The sequence below is a fragment of the Cibotium barometz genome, chromosome 50, assembly GCF_041138505.1.
Source record: "Cibotium barometz isolate CiBa-2024 chromosome 50, ASM4113850v1, whole genome shotgun sequence".
NCBI classification, from domain to species: Eukaryota; Viridiplantae; Streptophyta; class Polypodiopsida; order Cyatheales; family Cibotiaceae; genus Cibotium; species Cibotium barometz.
In genome coordinates, this window is record NC_141095.1 from 22,027,925 (window position 1) to 22,053,524 (window position 25,600).

General features: G+C 41.4%; 1 protein-coding gene across 3 annotated transcripts; it reads right to left on the reverse strand.

Annotated features, from left to right (window-relative positions):
* Nucleotides 1–16,590: 16,590 nt before the first annotated feature.
* On the reverse strand, nt 16,591–20,379 carry LOC147609942 (protein-tyrosine-phosphatase MKP1-like). 3 transcript variants are annotated; one of them, XR_015264210.1, is made up of 3 exons: nt 17,360–20,379; nt 17,095–17,218; nt 16,591–16,999 (listed from the first exon to the last, which is right to left on the reverse strand). XR_015264210.1 is itself a non-coding variant. In XM_086787365.1 (3 exons), exons 1-2 carry the CDS (start codon nt 19,898–19,900, stop codon nt 17,162–17,164), a joined length of 2,598 nt encoding a protein of 865 aa, XP_086643491.1. In that variant the 5' UTR covers nt 19,901–20,379; the 3' UTR covers nt 16,591–16,999; nt 17,152–17,161. The 3 variants fall into 3 exon arrangements, 2 of the variants coding, with proteins under 2 accessions (XP_086643491.1, XP_086643490.1); XM_086787365.1 differs by having other exon boundaries at nt 17,152–17,218; XM_086787364.1 differs by having other exon boundaries at nt 17,137–17,218.
* Nucleotides 20,380–25,600: the final 5,221 nt, after the last annotated feature.

A 25,600-nucleotide genomic window follows, 5' to 3' on the forward strand; every position in this document is an offset into this window, starting at 1 on the left:
ATGTTTCACACTCCTTTTGCAACCAAAACATGCTGCATCATATATGCCCAAAGTGGGTAGTTGCTGTCCTCATCCAGTTTGTCTTCAGCACATAACATGCGAAATACATCATTGCTGTTATCAGCCATGGCCACTGACTGAAACTGATGCAAAAGCTACCTGTAATGAAGCAAACACTGAACAGAAAACAACTCGTGCTATGTAGCACGGTCCACGATAGAGTACGTATGCTTGTTTTGCAGAAAACTGCACTGTCGAAATTTCTGCAGAAAATGACAAAAACACCTGTGCAGAACTTGAAATGCAAAAACGGAGCCCGAAATGACCTCAGAGTATAGGGACCTGCAAGCGCTCGTAAAAACTCACCTCAATCGGAGAACATGAGTTGGAGGGTGCTGGCGGCGTATCCCTGGGAGCCGATGCTTGCTCTGATACCAATTGTTGGAATTAGGGTTGCAGGAAAGCACACAAAGCTTGGAGAAGAAGAAGCAAGAATGCACACAACACAAAGTGCATTAGATTGTGTCAATGTACAAAAGATAAGTTAGCCCTAGAATGATGGGCATATATACAAGCCGGGGGAAAAAACCTCCTAAAGAGGGAAAAAGTGCCCCGGCGGTCCTAAGTGTGTTCACACACATCACTGCCTATATATATATGGCAACAAAATCCTAGAGTTATAGAAGGATGCATGTGCATGTCTCCTGTCGTGTAGACATGTTGCACCTTTACCTTCCACCTATCTTTTGTTATCTTGAATTCCAAGATATGCCCCTTCCAATGGTATTGTATTAAGTGTCTTCTTTGCCTTTTTACCCTATGAGGACCTTTGCATGATGATTGCATAGTCACTCAATCATTTAACTTAAACTTTATGTCTTTTCACACATCCTAATTATCTTTAACATTGTGAAGAATGCATGATGAAATGGCATTAGAAGTGCGCCTCGAGTTGGACTGTTGTGTCAAAATTATTTGATGATGAACAGAGAAGAGGATGATTCAGAAAGACGATGAGAAAGAGGTGCAACTGTGGTAGACTAGGAAATTTAAAATACATTTACTCAAATGTACAACTCATTTTGAGAGAAACTTATTTTTAAAATTTTATTTTCTTAAGTACTGAAATTTGATATGTGGGAGTAGGTTTTGAAGTTGAAACCTCCAAAAATAGCTGTGCCAACACAAATTACATTAAGGTGATAACCCCGCTAAAATAGCTAAAACTAGTGACGTTAGTGAAAAGTAGATATGACACCCATTGCCATACTTATGCTTGAATTTCGTGTTTCTATTAGTCCAAGGCTTAATCCAAATCCAATACAAGTGATTAAAATGTGGCCATTTTTTAAACATTTTTATCCCTAATGGGGGAGTCCATATATATACACTTGTAAATTTTGGTCACCATCAAAGCACATTTGGTTGTGTGTGACACCTAGTTTTCAATGTGTTGTGGCCTTAGAGAGCCCCCTCAAAATTGGGCCTTTGGGCCACACATTGCAACTAAATGTGCTCTGTTTGTGACCAAACTTTGCAAGAGTGAGGATAGGGTCTACATATACACACTTACAAAGTTTTTTCATCACCATCGGATCACATTTAGTTATAATGTACGTGCTAAGACACATGGTTTTTAATGTGTCATGGCCTTAGGGGGTGGCCTTAGGGACCCCCCTTGAAATTGGGTCTTTGGCCTGCACATTGTAACCAAATGTGCTCAGATTGGTGACCAAATTTTGCAAGAGTGAGGGTGGGTTCCATATATACATACTTTGTAAAGTTTGGTCACCATCGGAGTATATTTGGTTGTAATGTGCAAGCTAGATGCTTGGTTTTCAATGTCTTGTGGCATTAGAGAGCCCACTCAGAAATTGGACCTTTGGCTTGCACGTTGTAACCAAATGTGCTCCGATGGTGACCAAACTTTATAAAAGTGAGGATGGGGCCTACGTATACACACTTATAAAGTTCAATTACCATTAAATTATATTTGGTTGCAATGTGCATACCAGATGCTTAGTTTTTAATGTGTGTGGCCTTAGAGAGAGCCCTCTCAAGATTGGATCTTTGGCTCACACATTGCAACCAAATGTGCGCTCCGATGGTGAGTGACCAAACTTTGCAAGGATGTGGTTGGGGTCCATATATACACACGTGCAAAGTTTGGTCACCATCGGATGACATTTAGTTGCAATGTGTCTTCTAGATGCTTGGTTTGTAATGTGTTATGGGCCTTAGAGAGCCCCCTCAAAATTGGGATTTTGGCTCACACATTGCAACCAAATGTTCTTTGATGGTGACCAAGCTTTGTAAAAGTAAGGGTGGGGTCCACATATACACACTTACAAAGTCTGGTCTCACCATTAAAGCACATTTGGTTACAAAGCCCCCTTGAAATTGGACCTTTGGCTTGCACATCACAACCCGATGGTGACCAAAATTTGCAAGCGTGAGGGTGTGTCCACATATACACAATTACGATGTTTGGTTCACCATCGAAGCACATTTGGTTGTGTAAGATGCTTGGTTTTCAATGTATCGTGGCCTTACTTGGTTTTCAATGTATCGTGGCCTTAGAGAGCTCCTTTGAAATTGGGCCTTTAGCCCACACATTGCATCAAAATGTGCTCTAACCAAACTTTGCAAGAGTAAGGGTGGGGTCCATATATACACACTTGCATAATTGTAACCAAACTTTGCAAGAGTAAGGGTGGGGTCCATATATACACACTTGCAAAGTTTGGTCACCATCACTATCAAAGCACATTTGGCTACAATGTGCATGCCAAACACCTAGTTTTCAATGTGTCATGCATTATAAAGTTATAAGGCCCTAGTGACAATTAAAGCATCACAAAGAGACCCTAGTGAAGTGTCGGTAAGAATGTTCTAACATGTCGCATAGCAACATGCCTAGTGACACTATTTATGTCACTTAGCAATAGTATTTAAATCAAATCATGTTGCTAATCAACTTAATGGATTTACGTTATTTTTCATTGTTCGTTGCCCCCCCCCTCCCGCGTTGTAGCCTACATTTCTTCTCTCTCTCTCTCTCTCTCTCTCTCTCTCTCTCTCTCTCTCACACACACACACACACACACACACACGATCGAGTTACATGGTGGACATCCACGTAACTCAATCGTGTTACATGGTGGACATCCACAATGTCACCATGTAACTTGATCAAGTTACATGGTGGATATTCATGTATGTTTAATCATCCATGTAACTCAAATGAGTTACATGATGGTGGACATCCACATAGGTACCACATAGCTCGATCGAGTTATGTGGTGTGAACATCCACCATGGAACTCGATCAATATGCAATGTAAGCTACCTATGTGGATGTCTAATATATAACAACTCAACCGAGTTACTTACGTAACCCATGGCATTTCATGTTCATCAAGCATGCACCTCAATAACATTGCCAAAAAAATCAAAATAAAAAAATTTCTTAAAATTAATCATTTTTTAACATAACTCGACCAAGTGGATACACAACCCATGATGGATACATGTTCTTTTTAATTCATGGGAGATATTTTAAAAATGTAATTTCCACGTAACTCAAATGAGTTATGTTAATACCCATTAAATGGTCGTCAGGTGTGCAATGTTTTGATTTGTTTCTGGTTTTTTTTAGGGAATTCGATCAAGTTATGCACTATAATTAATTAGATTTTCATTTTTATCTCCATAGGATTGAGTTTGCATCAAATTCACATCGAAGGATTTCTCTCTCACAAAGCTGTCTCTATCACATATTTGAATGAAATCACGACATTGAGGAGGCACTACGTACACAAAAAGTTTTTAAAAATCAATGGTTTTATCTTGTTGAAAGCTTTGCTTTGGAAACATCAATAGTTAATGGTCCCAACTCTTATTATCAAGATAGAAGTCAAAGGACCTTGCTTTATTGAATCTAAATCTACATACTTGGTTCCTCGACTAGGGAATAAATCAATTATTGTGACCACACGTGTATCTAATTTTAACTAGAATGTAAAGGAGAAAGAGATGCATACCACATATTTCTCTCCACCTTTGTCTGGAACAATTTTTGTTTTGCACACTTGCACTCATGGCGTTTGATCAGTGCTAGCCCCCTCATTTCCGAAGAGGTTACCCTCCATTGGATAAGTCTTCCATATTTGTGAATCCACCTTTAGAACTTGGGTGACTTTTTGTAATATAAGGCCCAATCATGCACCAACTAGCCTCCCTTATGAAAGGTATGCTAGGTATGACATTATACAACTCTAGTTGCGTAAAACATTCATCACCATGAATATATGATATAGGAATAAAAATATCTTCAATTTGATCTATTGAAAAATCCCCACAGGTCTTGTAGATGTTCCATCGGCCATTTTTATGACAAGACAGCATGGTGGCCTAATTATGGATGTTAACAATAGCCCACCATTTGGTTGTGATCACTGGATCATAGGAGGTGAGTAATCATCATCATCACCATCATCTTAGATGGTGGTTACATAGACCTTCATCAAGTCCATCATCGTAAAGGAGAGGCTTCAAGATGTTTTTGACAATCAAATCAAAGTCAAAAAGAGAAAGCTTCAAGAAGATGCTTTGAACAACCAAAGGATGAGCATGTCACCAAATGATGCATGTAAAGTATGACTTTATGACTTTATGATCGAAGGGAAGGTCGGGGATTGTTTCTATCTCATCAATATGCATAGGCATATTTTTTCCTAGATTCAATGAGTTTCAACATAGTGATTTTGGAGCAATGTGTGGGAGCTGCCAACTGCTGCTAAGCATAGTTATCGATATGTCTGGGAAGTTCGAACAAATAAGAGGTGGAGGAGAGTACCAAACTTGGGTATTCTCCAGTTCCCTTCCTTTCTATTCTTAAACACAACATCTTCATTTGTTACATAGTGTCCATACTTGTCATTTTCTCTTAAACTTGGAAACATTACTAACTAGTTTAGGCAAGCAAGAATTGGGTGTGACATGTAATCTTGGTATAGCACCAAGTTCTCCATGTTGCAAACAAATTTGGTCTTGTGTTAACGTTGTGGTGTGTTAACATCAAGGGCCTAAGTAATGAAATGAGGTCCTGAGAAGAAGAAGAAGAAAAAGTGTGAGTTTTTCTTAGAGAGGGATCATAGAGCATTCGAGTACCCATTGCTATGTGCACCTTGTCAAAAGGGGGATAAATACAAGTATTATTGAATGGTTGATCTTGTTGCATAATTGCATGGCATCATTAATTCTTTGCAGAAGGCATCATTAAGTCTTTGAAAAAGGCATCATTAAGTCTTGAAAAAGGCATCATCCTCTAGGAAGTTAGACAAAGCTAGGGGAAAATGATGTGATTTTTGTGATACCCTAGATGATGCTTATGATTATCTTAAGAGGGCTAAATGTAAATAATGTTCAAGTGTGAGGAGGATAGTAACATTGCAATCAGCAGTAGAGGAGCTCGAGGAGGCTTATGAGATCGATTCAGACTCATATGTTGATGTTGACCTTGAGATAGCCAGGATGATGGGATGAGTGCAATGGGGGTTTAGGGTGCATGGGAGAACCAAGAGGACCAAAAGTGCTAGGAGGAGTTCTCGGATGTACCTAGCTTTGCATCAGATGGATCCTAGGGTTTGGTAGATGGTTAGGATGATGATGATTCACTTGAGTACACATTCTATGTTAGTAATGATGGGTGCAAGCCATGTAGGATGAAATCTCTTCTATCATGAAGAACAATACTTGGGATCTTGTGGACTTGCTGAAAGGCAAGAATGTCATTGGAACAAAGTAGGTGTACAAAGTCAAAAGAAGTTTGATGGTACCGGTGTGACAGGTACAAAGCAAGACTTATGACTGGCTATTCTCAGAAAAAGGGATAGATTATAAGGAGACTTTTGCTCCTACTTTGAGGATGACTACAATCCGCCGATCATTGATTGCATTGGCTGCACATAAAGGATGGAAAGTGCATCAGCTGGACATCAAAATTGCATTCTTAAATGGGAAACTACAGGAGGAAGTTGATGTAAATCAACCCATTGCTTTTGTAGTTCTTGGAGAGGAACATAAAATATGCAGGTTACACAAAGCATTGTATGGGTTAAAGCAAGCTCCAAGAGCTTGGTATGATAAAACACATGCTCATCTAGCCAGCCAAGGTTATGTGAATAGTCCAGCTGAAATCACATTGTATGTGAAGAAAACTCTGAGTGCCGATATTCTCATTGTCATCTTGTATGTAGATGACATGCTCATAACAGGGACTAGAAAAGAACAAATTTTAGATTTCAAGGCTGATTTGAAAGCTAAATTTGATATGTCAGATTTGGGGCCTTTACTATTTGGGCATACAGTTTATGCATAGAGATGGTAGCAAACTAAGTACATAAAATGTTTGCTAAAAAGGCTTCACATGGAATAATGTAAGCCAATTTCTACTCCAGTAGAACCAGGTGTACGGCTTACTATGCATGATATTGGTGAGCCTCTTGAGGCCGGCATTTACAACCAAGAATTGGATGCCTCCTTTACTTGTGTAACACAAGGCCTGACATATCTTTGGGGTGTCTTTGTTGAGCAAATTCATGCACAGCCTAGGCACAAAGCATTGGCAAACGGTCAAACACATTTTCTGTTATCTTCAAAGTACCCTGGATCTTGGTTTGCTCTATGAGAAACAAGTGAAGTACAAGTGATAAGATCACTTACACACACTTATAAGAATGTGTACACACGCTCAGGGGAAAAACCCTCCTAAAATAAGGAGGGAAAAAGTGCCTCAACCCATTATTAGCCTACGTCTACACACTATGTCCACACATCACCATACATCCAATGATCATTTTTCTATGCTTTCTCAAAGGAAATAGGTAATAGGTTTTCAACAATAGTTGCATTTTCATTTCTTTTTAGGATTATCATCCCCCTTCTTGGCATTCTCGCCCCAGAAGACTGGGTTGATTCTACCTTTGGCCTGTAGATGCCTTGAGAAAGGCTTTGCCTCTACCTTTTTGACTGGTAGCGAATGCCTAATCTCCCACATGCATATACTAGTTCAAGTTTTACCGAGATTCCATTTTTTGTAAGAGAAGTGCAAACAACACATCAAGCATAAAGGCATTGGGGTTACCCTTCATCATGAGCCGAAGTGTGGATGCAAATCCCTACCACTAGTAAACCTGTTAGAAATATTCTCAAACTCTAACTACTTGCACAAGTAGGCACCTCATACTAGAAAAACCTTAGCAACGTCCAATGCAGTGTAAGTCTTTTGAGAATCAAGTGTGCCACTTTGGTTAGTCTATTTAGGCACTATAAAGATTGAGTCGCACACCCAAAATTTACTGGTAGTAGCCCAACGACAAAATACATGCTTATGCACTTCCATTTTGTATGGATAATGTCTAAGGGATGTAACCTTCTAGGCAATTCGACTCTCTCCTTTAACTCTTTAACACACTAAGAATTGGCATACATGATGCATCCCGTCTATTTCAATCTAGGCTAAAAGAAACTCTTTTTCACTGACATAAAGGTCTTTATGTAGCTTGGGTGTCCTACTATTAGGCTATTATGTGATTTAGTTAAAATCCTATGTTGTTATCTCAGGAACATTCAAGATAGACAACCGATTATTGAAGTAAAGGCATCAATCCTCCAGCTTGTACCCTTGTACTTTCTTCAATTCTTGGGGAGTCTTGCTCTCCTATAAGGAAGTTATGGGAGATAAGAAATTATCCTAGCCAAGTCTTTCTCTACCTTCCCTCATCAATGGGTTGGTAATCGTAGAGATCACGAGAAAGGAGACCTTTCTGCCACCACATTTTCCTTGCTTGGCCTGTACTTTATCTCAAAATCAAATTCTTGGAGTGTTTGCATCCACCTCCTTTGGAACTCATTGAGATTATCCTGAGTGAAGATCCATTTTAAGATTTTTTGATCGATCATTATTAGGGTGAATCTATGCCCTAGAGGTAATGCCTCCATAGTTGCAAGGTATAAACTACTATAAGTAGTATAATTCTTCTCATGAGGTTTGATCTTTCTGGACTCACAAGATACTACATGGCCTTCTTGCATAAGAACTTTTCTTATGGAAAACCCACTAGCATCTGTAACCACTTCGAAGGGTTTACTAAAGTCTAACAACTTAAGGACATGACTTGTTACTAGGATAATTTTCAATTTATGAAAAAAACTTTGTCACTTGTGGGTCCATTGAAAAGGGGAGTTCCCAATCAAAGGAGAGGCTATCTAGGCATATATAGGTATGACAATTTTGTACGAACCCGTTAGTCCTAAGAATCCTATGAAGATTTTGTACGAACCCGTTAGTCCTAAGAATCCTCTGACTTCTTTTACTATTTTGGATTTTGGCCACTTGATCATAGGTTGGACTTTCATTGAATCAAAAAATATCTAGGTATATATAAGTATGACGATTTTGTACGAACCCGTTAGTCCTAAGAATCCTCTGACTTCTTTTACTATTTTAGGTTTTGGCCACTTGATTACAGGTTGGACTTTCATTGGATCAAAAAATATCCCATCTTTTGAGATGACAAATCCTAGATATTCTACTTGATCCAAAAAGAAGATGGAGTTGCTCTTTTTGACAAAACAGTTTGTGCTTCCTTAGGATTTCAAGTACCTTCTATCCATGCATCTCATGATCACAGACATTCTTTGAGTATACCTGGATGTGTCATCGAAGAAGAACAAGACATAGTCATCTAGTTGCTCTCTAACGATCTCCTGCATGAGTCGACTGAAAGTGGTAAGAGCATTAGTCAACTCTAGAATGGCATTACAATAATGAACTCATAATGCATGTACCAAGTATTGAAAGCTCCTTTTAGAATATCCCGCTCCTTGATCGTGATCTAATAATGCCCATATTTTGTATCAATCTTTGTAAAGATTTGAGCTCCATGGGTGGTTGCAAGATCAGGGTGCCCAATTTTGTCCACTTAGGCACCCTGTAAACAGTAAAAAAACAGGCATTTGTTTACCTTTAGTGGCTAATCTCTCCTAGTAAATGAAGGAATTTCGTTTCAAGTTCTTTTGTTGGAACATCATATTCAAAGTTGGAAATATAGTTGCATAATTTGATTAAGCATTAGATAGTCAAAAGTCCTCATTTTCTTAGGTACAAAGTCAATGTATACACCCTGTCCCAAATTTGAACTGATTCCATAAAATGCTAATATCTTTTACATATAAACTCATTTGAGATTCCCACTTTGTACCTTAGATCTTCACATAATATGGAGCTTAACTTGATTTTTCAAGAAAATTTTAAGATATTTGTTTATTTTCTTTAAATATTTCAAGGTCTTTAAAGTGTTATAATATACGCCACTTTTTGTACCCACAATAGCTACCACTTAAAATCCTCAATCTTGTAGATCAAAAGAGTGGGTAGATACTGAGACATTAGTAGAATGTGGTGGTTAGTAAAAATTACAAATCCAATGGTTGGATTTTTAATGCTCTTTTTCAAAATTCTTCCAGACTATCAGAAGGTCTGCAAATATTAATAATCTAATTAGTAAAATTACATTTTTGATGTGAATCATCTAAAACCTATAGGGACTAGTGTACTTGTAATGGTGCATCTATGGAAAAATAAATTGGATCACTCTAAGTATGGAAAGATCATTTGTTTATCATTTCATCATATTTTTGATTAATTTTGATTAATTAGACTAATTTATATTAATTTAAGTTATATTGGATTAATTTAAGGACGAGCATATTTTCTATTATTTGCTTGATCTCATTTTAAGTACCTTGCATCCCAAAATTTGCTCTCCAAGCATTGTCCCAGTCCAGCATAAACTGGATAAAACTAGACACCCTGATCTTGCAACAACCCCCATACAATTGCATCAAAGAGAGTTACCTCATGAATCATTGGAGACTAGATCAGAAATCTGCATATTTGTAACCGGATGAGAAACTGTGTGCAAGTCATCCTCCTTAGAAAAACCAAGACCAATTCGATCATGATGATGTTAGTAAAGTAGAGAAACACAAGAAGTTGTCAGATGTCGAGTTTGGAAAGCTAACATTGTACCATCTCGAAAACCACACCTCTGGACTATGAGGGGATATACAGATATCAAAATCACTGTTAGTACACACCCAAGCCTCCTCTACCATGGATTCCTCTTCCAACTCAAGGGCTTTGTGTAATCGTATAAGAATAACCGAATCAAAGAGACCACCCAAGGCTAATGCAAACTCCCCATGATGCATATTCAATGCATGGCTAGAACTGGCCCTTGTTCTACCTGTCATCAGTGGAGCTGTAAGTTTGCTATCTTGCAAAGTTTTCAACAACCATCTTCGTACCAACTTGGCTGTGTCTATGGCTGTTTGCTCTTCCCTGACGACAAGATCTTCAACTTCTTCCATAGAAGGGGACTGAATTCCTGGTGGCTGTTCCACATGTTCTACATGAGGATTTTCATGTGTAGGGGCTGACTGATCTGAATCCCCACAATGGATAATAGCCCATCAAACATGTCTTATATGCGTGTATCATGACTTTTATACAAGTTGTAGATGGACTGAACATAATTTTGAGCGCATACCACATCTCTACTGACCAAAAATCGGGGTGTTGCTGGATTATAAAGACAGTATCCTTTTCTCTCATTGTTGTAGCTTGCAAAATTGCATTTTATTGCTTTATCATCTAGCTTTGTTCTGAGTTGTTCTGGCACATGTGCATATGCCAACACCCAAATGTATGCATATAATCCATTTTTGGCTTTCGGTTGTACCAAGCCTTAAATGGTTGTATGGTCTTCAAAGATTTCGTTGGATACTTGTTCAACACATGAGTTGCACACATTATAGCTTACATCCAAAGTGAGGCAACTTTTGTGCTTTTAGCATGCATCCTGCCATCTCTATGAGAGATCTGCTTTTCCCCTCAGCTACACCATTCTATTGTGGTGTATAAGGCATAGTACATTGGTATTCGATGCCCTTTTGAAGCATATAATCCTTGAATTCATTTGTCATGTATTCTCCACCTCTATTTGAATGGAGTGTTTGGACTTTAGATCCACACATATTTTCAGCCATTGCTACAAAGTGTCCAAAGCATGTAACCACCTCGGCTTTCGATTTCAAGGGGTAAACCCAAGCAAACCTTGAGTAGTCATCAATGAATGTGACAAAATAAAGATGCCCCCTGTGGATGGTGTCTACATTGGACTACATACATCAATGTCTATGAGCTGTAATTTATTTTCAGCTCGAACAGCTCCATCTCTGGGGGAATGGTTTACGATGCATCTTTTCTAAAATACACCCCTCACATTCATGTCTTGTTGGAGACTCAAGAGGTAGCATATTATCAACCAGATGATGCTTCTACAAAAGCATCAAACTCCAAAAATTTACATGCCAAAAACGAGCATGCCAAACCTATGCATCATGCATAGTAGAAGTGTGGGCAGCCACTGTATGTACATCATAAGTTTGCTTGTCATAATTGTCCAGCTTATACAAGCCATTGTATCATGTTGTTCGGAAGTGACTATTGCATAACCCTTTGATGGGTCTTTCAAAGAACACTTCCCATCTTTAAATTTAACCTTTAACCAAACACTTCCCATCTTCAAATTCAACCTTGGTCATTTATGGCTGAGACGGAGAGCATATTTTTCTTTATCCTTGGAACATACAACACTTTTGTCATACATATATTTGCACCATTGGCTGCAACAAGGATGACATTGCCAATTCCCTTTACTGGATAAGTGGTATGATCTACACTATATCATCTACACATGATATAGTGTGGCCATTAGAAGCATAAACCAAGTGTTGAAATACATCTTTGCATGAAGTGATGTGGCTCGAAGCACCACTATCAAAATACATGCATGTCTGTCGGATGCAATGCAAGACATATGATTCCCTGAAGCACTTGGTGTGTCACTAGTGCATGTGACCAAAAAAGTATACTCTTCTTGAATTACATTAGCCGATCTCTCTGCTTTGTCATCAGAAGAGTATGCTACTGCATTGACTGCATCTTTCTTCTTCTCTTTTGCAATCCGCTTTCTACATTCATTGAGGTAGTGGCCAGGCTTATGCTAGTAGTGACATTTTATGATGTAGTGGCCAGGCTTATGCTAGTAGTGACATTTTCCCTTCTTTTTAGGCTTGGTAGTAGTGGCATTTTTCCTTCTTTTAGGTGAAAGTGCACAGGCGAGGAGGCACAGCTTGGTCGGAGGCGGGAGCAAACGGGGCCGTTAGGGGTCGAAGGTAGATGACAGGACCAGAAGACAACTTGTAGATGACGACGGATGATGACCTTGGCGGGTTGTAGATGGCGACGTCGAGCTGCAGCATCAGATGGTCGGATGCGGCGACGGACTGTAACGGCGAATTGCATGACTACCGGGACAAAAGGAGCCCAAAAACTGCAGGCACTAGTGCCACCTGCGGTGGAGGTGGAAAAGGGGTGGAGCCGGCTGGGATGGTGACGGAGCAGTGAGCTGCAGGCCAGATGGACGGAGCAATCGCACGATCGACGGACGGGACTGCCGGAACACGCGTACAGTTGACGGATGGACGGGGAGCGCCAAAAGGGGACTGCGCCAACGGTATGCTCTGATACCAATTGTTGGACTCACACACACGGAGCAGTGAGCCTCAGGCCGGATGGACGGAGCAATCGCACAATCGACGGACGGGAGTGCTGAAACACGCGTACAGTCAACGGATGGACGGGGAGCACCAAAAGGGGACTCCGCCAACAGTGTGCAATTGTTGGACTCACACACTCTCACACAGAGTTAGGGTTTCCTACAAGTTAGGGTTAGCTACAAGAAGGCACACAAAGAGAGAGCGTGTGGTAGATCACAAATACAGGTCAACTCTTGCATGTGAGTCACATCCATATAATATCCAAGTACAAAAGTTGAATGGATAGTGTCCTTTCACACTTGATATTATTCAAGGGGAAAAACCATATGGGAAAAAGTGTCGTTGGTTAAGCCCTATTCACACGTAGCACACTATAAGTGAGCATATGCCTATACTTATGCACAGTTGAAATGTATAGTACATGGGAGATAAAGATATTTAAGAGTATGTTAACATGCTTTTCACCGTTTATTGAGAGTATCTGAGGAGGTTAAGTATCGTCCTTGCAGTTGTCATACAGGTCAAGAGCGAAAAGAAGTGATCAGCAGCAGCTCTGAAGGGCGAGCGGGCTCGAAGTGCCCATTTAAATTGGCTTGGTGTATGGCAGCAAGTTTACTAGGCCGAGGACCTATCTATACAAAAACAAAAAGCCTCACGTTTATCCAACAAGCATTCATCGAATTAGTAATAGAGAGGTAGTAAGAACTTACTAATTATTGAGCCACAAGGTGGCTTGAACAATTAATAAGAGCACATACTGAAAAGCTAAGGCTTTGGTCTTTAATTTGATCACGTACATTTGGAAATCACACAGGCCTTCGCTAATGGATCCATGTTCATACGACCCTAAGAGGTCCTATTAAGAGCCCATACTATTGTTTGAGTGCTTTGCTTGGTGCCACTCCTATATCCATCTTAATCACTATGTATGCTAAGGCAACAATCTAGGGTGAAAAGGGCCAATAAGGAGGAGGTGGATTCCAAAACCCTCTCATTCTTGTCCTAATAGAAGAACACTTTCAAAATAATTCTCAATGTGTCAAAATCTGACTTATTGATGATGGACATTTGAGTTGTCGAATACAAGCTTTCTATCTTAATACCTAAACTGCATGTTCTGCCTTAATCTCGCTCCTAATCCCTAAACTACATGTTTTTTTGCTTTAAAAATTAATTCAAATGCTTATCAACCATCGAAAAATTCCTCATAACTTGGGCTATCATGCGATACTTAAATTAGGTTTTCAAAAAAAAAAGGTAAAATTATGGTTCCCTTAAACTAGTATGATTTGTTGTATCCATCAATGCTCTACCCCTTATATTGTATTGTCCATGCATTGGCTAGCTCATGTTTATATGGTCCCCACCATTATGAGGAGAAGCCATGGTTAAGCAGCTCAAGCGCCCGACATCTCCGTATTCACAAACGGGAAGGTGGCTTAGGAGGGCAAATGACTTAAAGATAACTTGGATTAGATTTGGCACACTGTCAAATAGGCTACATGCTACATTGGACCATTACCTCACAACGGTCTACTCATGGAGTCAACAAACTTTACTCATGGACAATCTGAACTATTTTTGTATGCGAGAGAATATTTTTTAATGATTCCAAGTAGCTCAGTTGGTAGAAGAGGATGAGTATTATCCCACAGGTCTTGAGACCAATCCTCACTGACTACAGTGGATGTGCGCCCTTGTACAAATTGCTGGCAGTGGTGTGTGAGTTGTATACGCAAGCATGGTGCATATATCCATTTCCTGTTAAATTCAAGCCTTCTTTAAATTTTAAAAAATGCTATTTTTTTCCAAGCTTTTGCTATTTTTGCACGGAAGTGAGAATGAAGTTGGAATGAGGTGATGTGAATACGCTTGCAGCCCAAGTAAAAACATTATTTACATTAATAAAAAACAAAGAAATGGGAACCCTCATGGTTGAAGATTTTTGAGAATAAAAGTGAAACCTTACCAAGTATCTAATGCTGTATAACCATTAGTTGGGTGTTCCATGCTCAATTGTTTCATTGCTCATGTTAGAAGGATTATTGGTAAAGGATGCAATCCACAAACACCAAAATTAAATACCCCATAAATAACTTTGAAATGAGGCAGACGGCACATTTGAATTGATACCCCGTTGACAAGTCTTCAACCATGCACTGACCCATGAAGGTATATTTACATGGCTGCATAGTAGATGGAGAGACAGACAGTCCACGAACACCACTTTAAAATGTGATTTTCTTTTTTTTGCAAGTTTAATTTCCAAGATCTGTTCATGAACAGTTTCGCATTCATTGTGGATGAGAAACCTCCATCTTAAGTGTCCTTAATTGCATCACAAGTAGCAAAAAAACGTTCGGTGACTAGTTCCTCACTGTTTGGAAGCATTTTTCTGCTCGTGCACTGCACCCCTTAGATTGATTATTGAAGATAATCAACAAATTGTATTACGTGATAGTTTACTCTTAATGAATAAACAACAATCATCATCATTACATCAACTTCAAGCAACAGTCATCAGGTATGGACAAAGCAAGCTCTCTTCTGAGTTCTCTCTCTCTCTCTCTCTCTCTCTCTCTCACACACACACACACACACACACAAAGGCAGGCCCTTATAAATAGGGAAACCTCCTGGAGGACACTGGAGGGGAGACCCAAAAGCTACTTCGCTGGGGTGGCTGGTCAGCCGCATCAACGGCATTTCAATGCGACATGAGGATATGGAGAGCTCCTCTGATGATGGTGGCCAGGAGCTCAAGGGTGATAGTTGCATGCCGACTTGAAGCAAGCAATTGGCCATAGGAACAGGGGCTGGATACAGCTTGAACCCCTTAGCAACAGCAACCTAGTTTGGACTCAAGAAGCAAGCAGCAAGCAGGGCAGATCATGGAGCAGCTAGCCTGACAGCTGCTACAGGCAGCAGGCTCATGGCCATTTTCCCTCTCTTTCCGAGGTCTTGACTAGCCCTTTGCCCTTGCCTCATATGCCGAGGCTATGGGAGTGTAACATGAGCTGGACATATCTCCATATCTATTAGAGGCAGAGTGTGGCTGCCAAATGAATGTTAAAGTAAGTTCATCCAACATAGCATCAAGAAAAAGTTTTTGGATTGGAGCATTAGTCGTCTGATGTCCAGAGGGCTACCATTCCATGTATGGTTGGATGGCTCCTCTCAAAAAATGGTTGCTGCATAGAAGCCTCCATTATTGCAAGATACGACATCCAAATGGCCACTATGGCTCCAAACCTAGCCCCAAATATAGTGCAATCCTAACTCTATGAAAGCATTTGATTTCAGAAGGTTTCCCCATGTTTCAAGCTCTATTCCTCCTACTTGTTTGGCTGGACAATTCCTCAATTGAGCCAGTTGGCTAGTTCAAAAGGTTGTGGAATATGTGAAAAACAGATAAGAGATACCACATTAAACCACTATTTACTTTTTCTGAACATGGTTTTTAAAGTCCCATGATAAAGCTCGTCATTTGAAATTGGATTGCCAAGCATTTCCTTGCAACATAGCCCAAGGAATAAGGAATTCTGTTAAGAACCAATGTGGGAGGAGGGAAGCCCTCTTGTAGACTGCAGAGCCATGCTTCTGTGCATGAGCTCAACCTCAACTCCGGGCTGTAGAGGCCATGTATATCATGAAGACTGGAACAGTACAGGTAAGCATGCACGGTACCCGAAGGCTGAACTCATGCAAGTGCAATGTTGGGGGGGGGGGGGGGGGGGGGGGGGGGGGGGGGGCCATCAGGGGAGCTAGTGGTGTTTGTGTTTAAAATCACAAACACATCATTGTGAAAATCTATCCTAAAATGTGTTGCAAGTATCCTCTATCTCATGAACTCAATCACTACTTGACTACAAGATTTTACTTATCAAGGAGCTTCATGACTAGCAGGGAATAAAAATCATCCTCTATCGATCAGTTTTCAAAGGAAAAAAGAGGGATAAGTAGCTATGTGAGCAAGAAATTTTGACTTTCCACTCATGCCAAGCTTTTCACCATAAAGATGCTTGGTTTTTTTTCCAAGCAAAAAAAAAAAAAAAAAAAAGTTTGCACCGCTCGGGCAATGGTGGTAGATTAGCATGCCATTTTTCAGACTACAAACCCACTTTCCCAACACCTCAAGTTGTCCATAATAAACAAAAGAGGCACTCTACATGTCCAATGCAAGACGTCGATTTTTCTGTGAAGTCTTCATTCTCTAGCTGCTGGTTGTGCAGCATCACATGATTCCCAGTAAATCACTCTCAGCAAAGCTCTGACTTGTCCTATACTGAAGTGGCTAATCCATTGCTTCCTGCAAGATAAAAGCATGGTATAGTTATATGCAAAATAGGAGCAAAATGACCTGCTGGAAATTAACTGGTCTTTGTCTGGGAATCATGCACTTACTCCAAGCACTCAAAATAATAGAAATTGGCTGGTGGCTGGAACCTTTGGCTTACATACATGCCATGATTTAAACCTGATTAAATGTCTCCCAGAATTCCTCGGGTTCTTGCCCTTCACTTACAACCTGCTCATCAGAAAATGAAATTAAACGACTCTATATAATGCCTTAATCATTTTGGAGAAGGTATAATCTTGTGCAATGCAGTCCAAATTGGCACCAGGCAACATCAGCAGTGTCATGTACATGTCATAAATATACACTCACCCTGATCCGACAATCAGTCGGGAGCTGCATCTGATCAAGAAAATCCTGCCCTAATTGATGCAATGTTGTCTCTCCTTCAAATTGATGTCCTTTGTTCGCTGCAAACTGCCTTCCCACCCAAACATAAGCCCCAACTCCCTGGCCATTCCCTCTTGGATGAGATGCTGATGCAACCAAAACAAACACTGCATTTGTATCCAGATCATCTGCATCGAACATATCAATCCTCTCAAGCCTTGGCCATAAGTATAAGAAAGCACGACCGACCTCCTGTATTGGAATGTAAGGACCCATTGGACCCGAACATTGAGAATCGCTTACTGCAGGTGTGCTTCCAATTTGCAAGTCGTTTTGACCCTCATCATCTCTCTCAGCCCTCTCTGAAGATTGCATAGAAGAGGTGGATGAAGGCAGCTGCAGCTGTGCAGCCATGTGAACTTGGACCCCAGTAAATCCCTTGCACATTTCTCCCAGTGCCTCAGAGCTGAAGTTAGTATCCTCATTCTCTTCAGCAGCCTTCTCTGCTCTGTACTTTTCTGCCGCCATGACAAGAGGCAGCAGCTTAGGTTTTCTTGACATGCCTCTAGGTGCCAGAGGGGGGTCATCTTCCAAACCTGGCAACCGAAGGGTGGGCGGCACACTACCTCTTCGTTGAGCCAGTGAGGAGACTGGGCTCTTGTTTGGACACTGAGCAGCTAAAGTCTTCAAGGGAGAAAGGATAGGAAAACTGCTAATAAATGGATGAGAAGGATGAGAAGGGCTAGGGCTGATGGGCAATAATATCTGAGCAGAGTTGGTGTGCAGTGCATCTGGTGACAGATTTCCCGAGAGAAAGATAGGAGATGCAAAAGGAGAGTCAGAGCCAGCAGCAGCCGAAGAAGACGTGGAGGTTACAGAGAATGGAGAAAGATGAGGGGATGATGAACCCATGGAGGTATCAGGAGATAAAACACTGGTGTTTGGCTTTTCAGATGAAGCTCTCTCCTTAGCTGATACTAGCTCCCCTAACAAAAACTTCCGCCGTAGTACACTCCAGCCATCTTCCCTTGCAGGAATTCGAGTTGGAATAGTGGTCATACCTACACCAGTGAAAGGCACCGGTGGAATCACCCCTCCAAGCCTTGCTGTTTGGTACAAATCATAGTCAGCGTCATAAGATGGCACTTTCCTGTTGCTTACACCGAGCTGTCTAACGCTTTCAACTTCACCTTGGTTAGCCCTTCTTTGTTTTTCCGCTTGAGAATTGGACTCCAGGTAACTGTCTTCTGCATGTTCTTTACTCAAACACTCAAGTCCTGCATTGGCACACTCATCCCTAGAGTGAGAATACTTGCTGAGAGACTCCCAAAACTCTGGGCCTTCATGGCCTTCGGCAAGAACCTGAACCGGACCTGCTGCTCTCTCATATCTGACCACCTGACCTGCTGCTTCTTTAGCGGCTTGAGCAATTTTCGGATCACAATCCTGGCCTACCCACACTAAAATCCTGCATGGTATACGTATGACAAATGCACCTCGCGAGTCCAAAGATCCTGCTCCGGGGTTGTTTAATGCCTTGGGTACAAGGTGCAATGGATCATAGGGTGAGTGGGGTGCAAGCCTGTACATTCGGAGCACTGAATTGGGACTCATAGGGGTGGCATGCACTCTCTTCTGGCACTGCAACAACTGACATGCAAAACCCATGTTTGGATTAGTGACCCCTCTGGCTGTCTTGACATCCTGGAAGGCATCTTCAAAGCTGCTGCACTCCCGCCACATTAAATATGCAATTACCAGTGATGTAGAACGTGATACACCTTGGCAGCAGTGGACAAAAACCCGCCCACCTTGCTCCCTGACCTCCTCAAAATAGTCAAAGACGTCATAAAGCAGGCTTGTGATATCTTCACATGGGCTGTCTTGCAGCCATAGTGTTTTGTAAACCAGTTCTCGTTTGAAATATTCCGGGCATACAAATCCCACACAATTCAGGACATGGGTGATCCCATTGGCACGCAGAGCCTCCCGATCTCTGGCAATGGCATCGCTCCCGAGATAGATGTGGTAGTTGGCAATCCGGGAGCACTGTTTATCGAAGTGGGAGAACTTTTCCCGTTTCAGCTGTATTTCTGTAGGTTCCACGACAGCCCGCTGGACAGAAGCCAAGTCAAGTTTGATGTCAGGTCCAGTCTTCACCTTCCTGCGTCCAGGCGTGGCGGGGGCAGTCCAGTCACCTGTGTCATCCAAACCTGCACTGGGCCATTCTTCAAGGCTTTTTCTGGCTATGGACAAGGGCTGGAGGGGAGGGAGGGAAACCCTACATCTGGTGTTCTGGTTGTGTTCTTGCGTGCTTGGTGTGTAAGGCACTCCGATGGCATCAGTGGGGGCAGCTGTGCCTTCCCCTCCAACCACTCCACCTCCTCCATCACTGGGGAAAGGGTGCAACTGGGGGCTGGGTGGAGCAGAATGAAAATTCCTTGTAGCAGATCGCCAGTATGTTTTGCGGACGTTGGGAAACCTGCAATCAACGGTACCAGCCTCCAGTTCTTTGTGCACCATGCCTCTGCTACACAAACTGCTACTGCAAAGAGGCAGCCCCGCGGCGACCAGGGTTACCGGCTATGCTCCGCGCAACGAATAGGGTTTCAACAACTAACGGTTCACTGTCATAGATCTGAACTACTTGAGAAATAAAGGTGAGATTAGGAAAACTTCCCTGGATCGGCCCCTACTGAGGTCTGCACCAGGCTTCATTGTTGCGCTTGGAAATTGCTACCTCCTCGCGATCCCGGGCCTTTGCATGCGCTGTTACTGTGTGCAAACCCTAAAAAAGCAGAGAAAAGTTCGCAAACCCTAGAGACTTGTCTGCAAACCGTAAATTGCAGGGGTCGCCTGCAAAGCAGTACAGATCTTCTGGAAACTAATTCGCAGAGATAGTGAATGAGAGAATCGTCTGCAACCCTAGAATTTGTCTCACAATGCAACGACCCCTTCGTCTCCCCCCCCTGCAGCTTTTCCAAGAGAAAGGGTAGGTTTCGTGTCGAAACTGTCTTCCCGGCGACCACAACCAGTTTTCCATTACCGACATCGCCATCGCCGTCTACATCTACAAGGCACGAACCGCCGGATTTAGTACCTACCGCCAAATTTGGCCGCCGAGCCTTGAGATGTGGGCCCACACGAATGACGTGGACTGCTTCCACATTGCTTTAGGGCATGTTCAGGCGGAAGGGTGGATTCTCACACCCACCGAACACATCTCCATGCATGTACGCACCGTGCTCCATGAACGTCTTTTGCGCTCTATCGAGCCACGTGAACGTAACCCTACAGGTACTTGAGCAAGATGGATACATACATCCCCATGCATGTACCCATCGTGCTCCAACGTGAACGTGTACATGAACATGTTGACAGGTTCCAACATCTTTTGCGCTCTAGCGAGCCACCTAAACGTAACCCTAAAGGTACTACAACGCAGTTGCATGGTCTTTGGTGGCCTCATGGTCACTTTTTGGGTATTTTGATCTTCATTAGAAATATGGCCTCACCAACTAGTGCTAGCTCATCTGGTAGAGTGTTGGTCTCTACTCCCAAGGTCTTGGGTTCAAGTCTGGGGGACTCGTTGGGTACCTATCCTTAACGGGTTGATTATAAGCATGTACGATGGATTGCCAGCCCTCATCCCGGCGGGACCCCTCATGGAGGCTGGGTGTGTGTGTTTCTAAAATTTCATGTACCTTCGGGGGAAAAAAAAGAAAAAAAAAGAAAAGAAATATGGCCTCAAAAATGCCAACACAACTGTAGTGTACGCCTGTTGGTAGAGTCCCTCACTATGTACACTACCCCCACTAAATCCTTGCCAAAACCTAAGTAGTATTTATAGAGGTTGCTCATCCATCCCTACCATGTCTTTTGAACACCCAAACGTAGATGGCGATGCATGCACCACCTTCTCTAGCACCAAGCCTTATGCGAAACCTATTTTTCACGCTCTCTCGCAAAGTTATGTTTCCTTGCTCATGGCTATTGTTTTTCATTCCTTTGATTATCACGATTCTCTAGCCGATGGGACCATGCTCATGTTCCATGACAAAAAGATCTTCTAGTTTGACAAAGAGGGCCTTAAAAAAGTGATTGCATCGAAGACCAATGTTTCCTATGGGCTTTTATATGTAATAATGAACTAATGTGTTTTATGTTATGTCACCATGTTGCTCATAATCTCATAAATGCTTTTCTAAACTAGATTGTAGACTTATGTCTATAATGTTTTTCATTCCTTTGATTATCACGATTCTCTAGCCGATGGGACCATGCTCATGTTCCATGACAAAAAGATCTTCTAGTTTGACAAAGAGGGCCTTAAAAAAGTGATTGCATCGAAGACCGTTTCCTATGGGCTTTTATATGTAATAATGAACTAATGTGTTTTATGTTATGTCACCATGTTGCTCATAATCTCATAAATGCTTTTCTAAACTAGATTGTAGACTTATGTCTATAATGTAGGGTCTTCACTTATGTAAGTCAATTAGTGCATAGATATGGTCCACCTTACCGTCGCATTACAAGACAAACTAGTCTAATTTTACCATAGCAATTACTTAGGGGATTCACAAGCCATAACTTATGGTGTCATGTGAGTGTAAGGGAGGGGGTTTTTGTTGTAAGGGTGGGCTTAAGCTTATAAGCTAGGGGATAAGGGGAATCTTATGGGGGGGAGATGGGGGGAGCAGCGGAGAATGGAAGTAGGGGATTGGTTTCTACTTGTAGTTCACAATATGTGATCTAGTGGTGTAGGTTGAAAACTTGATAAGTTTATCAATCTCTTAAGTTGAACACCCATGGAAACAATTTTAGGAGGGTACATGTAGGCCTTTGTGCTTCTAGCACCCATGCTAATTACATGGGCTGCATCTTGCCACATGTATTACAGTAATACCTACTATTTGATTTTTAAACCTTAAATAGGGGGTACTTACGTTTCATAATTAGGAATCATAAGCTTAGAAAGGGGTATAGTTTTTTTTAAAGAGAAACTTAAATAGCGGATTTTTATGAGTTTTATGCACGCAGGTGATGCCCCTTTCTATGGGAAGTGAATCCCCTAGGAGAAATTACAAGTATCATCGCGTCTTTTGTTATGTATCATCTTGTTAATTGAATGAAAAAAAGAACTTCACAAGTTTAATCAACCACTATCCCTTGGTTGTAAAGTAGTATACTTTTTTTAGAGCAAGAGCAACAAAATGGTGTACCTCTTCTTAGAGGCCAATGTGGAAGTGCATTGTAGGCCTTCAAAGCAATGAAGGTGGTGTTTAGGATTCCCTACTCAATGAGAGAGAGAAAAAGGGAATACATTTTGATCCATGCAATCAATTCATCTATTGAATTGCGTACTAGTGAGTCAAGTAGCAATAAGAGGCCCATAACAGAGTGGATAGCTTTATTGTGCTATTGTACTCCATGTTTCTTAGTAAAAAAGCCTTATGTTTTTACAAGAGCTATCTTTTCCTTAAGAGTTTTGAGAGATAGAGAGGGATCCATCTTTTACAGAGGTCTGGCGCGCTGTACGCGTACACACTTCTTCACAGACGCGACCACCTCCCTCGTTGGCACGTATTGCTAGTCCGGAGAGACTGGCCGAAGGTGCAATGGGAAGGGAAGCGAGAGTTAGTCTGGAGAGACTAGCCGTGTCTTTTGGGTATAGTTTGGAGCCGGAGAGCTCTGACGTAGACCCTTCATCACCTTTGACTGCCACGGCTTCAAAGGGGAGTGATAAACTTCGTCGGGGGGAGAAATATGCTAATTACTCCATTGAGACGACGGGTACTTACTCTACAAGGGTAGAGTATGTGTACCAACTATTGGTGACTTTCGGGCCCAAATTCTTAAAGAAAGTCATGATAGTCCAAGTGCGGGTCATCCTGGGATTCAGAAGACCTATGCACTAGTAAAAAGACAGTTTTATTGGCCTAGTTTGTTTAAGGACGTCCAGACTTATGTGTTGAAATGCAATAAGTGCCAGGTCAATAAACATGAACGTCTTAAGATTGGAGGACTACTCCATTATTCCTCAAGGGAAATGGGAAAGCATTTCCATGGATTTCATTACCGGTTTACCCACAGGGAATGACTCGGTGTGGGTGGTAGTGGACAGGTTAACTAAAATGGCAAAGTTTATCGCCACGAAGAAAACTGTTAAAACACCAGAGTTGGCAAAACTCTTTATTGAACATCTCTACAAGCTATATGGCCTGCCCGCAGATATAGTGTCGGATAGAGATAGAAAGTTCAACAGTCATTTTTGGAGGGAAGTCTTCAAAAAGTTGGATACTACTCTGAGTATGAGTACGGCAGATCATCCGGAGTCTGATGGTCAAACCGAAAGAGTTAACCAAATTCTAGAGGATATGTTGCGTTCTTATGTTAGTAAGAAGCAATCTAATTGGGAAGAGTACTTGCCCTTATTTGAGTTTGCCTATAACAGCTCCAAACACTCAGCGACGACTGGATTTACACCATTCATGTTAATGTATGGATTCCAGCCGAGATCTCCGATGGCTGTAGGCCTAGAAAAGGAGAAGATTCAATCTGTCAAGGATTTCCTTGAAGATATGAATGATATGCTCAGAGCCACATGTGAGAGCATTCGTAGCGCTCAGGATCGTGCTAAAACTTATGCGGATAAAGGATGTAGAAAGGTGACCTTTGCAGAAGGTGACTTTGTATTCCTCAAGGTTCCTGCGTAGTCAAAAACCATGAAAACGGGAAAGTGTAATAAACTTTCTCCGAGATATTGTGGTCCTTTTAAAATCCTTAAGAAGATTGGGGACGTAGCATATAAACTTGAGTTACTGGAGAGTTCTCAAGTCCATCCTGTCTTCCATGTCAGTAAACTAGTGCAATTTCCAAAAGGTTTTCCCAGTTTGTTTTCGAGGACGAAAACTCTTCTTAAGGGGGGGTAATGTCACGTAGGCTGTAACGCCTGTGACATTGCCGACGGCAGACCGGATGGCCATGTCCGGGGTTCAGTGGGAGAGAACGCCCATGCGGAGTCATGGGCGGCCAGGCTAGTGTGGACGGCAGGTCACACACTATATAGCCTGGGGGATGAGGGGCAATCCTCATTCTTCCTCTATGGCTGGGTGGTGAGCCGTCCCCTCCTGTGGTAACGCTCGTAGCAGTGTTACAGCGATCTAACACATCTAGTAGTTTCAACAAGGGTTTCCCCATCTACCAGATTTGTCAAGTTTTCTTCTTCAATGACTTATATGAAACATTGTGCACTCCACATCCATCTGGTAGTCTTAACTCGTAAGCAACTTCATCTAATCATTGAGTTTTCTTCTTTAGTGACTTACATGAAACATTGGATGCACTCCACATCCTTCTGATAGTTTAAGCAACTCACCTACTCTTCTAAGTATTACCTTATAGATACCTTAGCGTATCAAAGAATCACGTACTTTCAAACATAATTTCAAAACTTGAGAGAGAATTTACATAACTTCTTTCTCTATGTTGAGCTCTCCTTATTCTATCTTGAGCTAGAATTTACATAACTTCTTTCTCTATGTTGAGCTCTCCTTATTCTATCTTGAGCTAGCTTAACCATATGGTTCATATGCTTAAGAAAGTAAAGCTAGGTGCATGTACCTTTTCCTTCTCCATCCCTACTACTAATAAACCTTTAATTTGAAATCCATACATCATTAAATGGATTAAAGACTATAGTAAATGTTTGGCACTATTATAAATTTTATTCCCAATTGGTCTAATTCTTATTTCATGTAGCCTTGAAGGGTATCCTAAATGATCTCATTGACCCTCTTGGTCATCTAATTGTGCTCATATGCAATTTCATATTCAACAAGATAGCTCTCATTGTGACAATCAAATTTACTATCCCTCTCACTAAACAATACCATCTTGTGGCCATAAAGTCTAAATATACCCTACATGAATATTAAGCTAATTTGTTTCTTCTTGGTTGAGCTATCTTTGTCAACTGATCAACTACATCCACAAAGTTTTGTTCACTCTATTTGTCCTTTGTTGGTAATTCTACACTAAAGTCCATGGAATTACTCTCCCATGTGGCACTTGGAATGACCTTTAACAGTATGTGCCTTGGATTCCTAGATGTCTAGCATTGCATCAGGAAAAATGTACACCTAAAAAGGGCTGTCTAAGAGCTTTCTCTCTCTTATTCATACTTGGCCATAAAAATTATCTCTTATTCATACTTGGCCA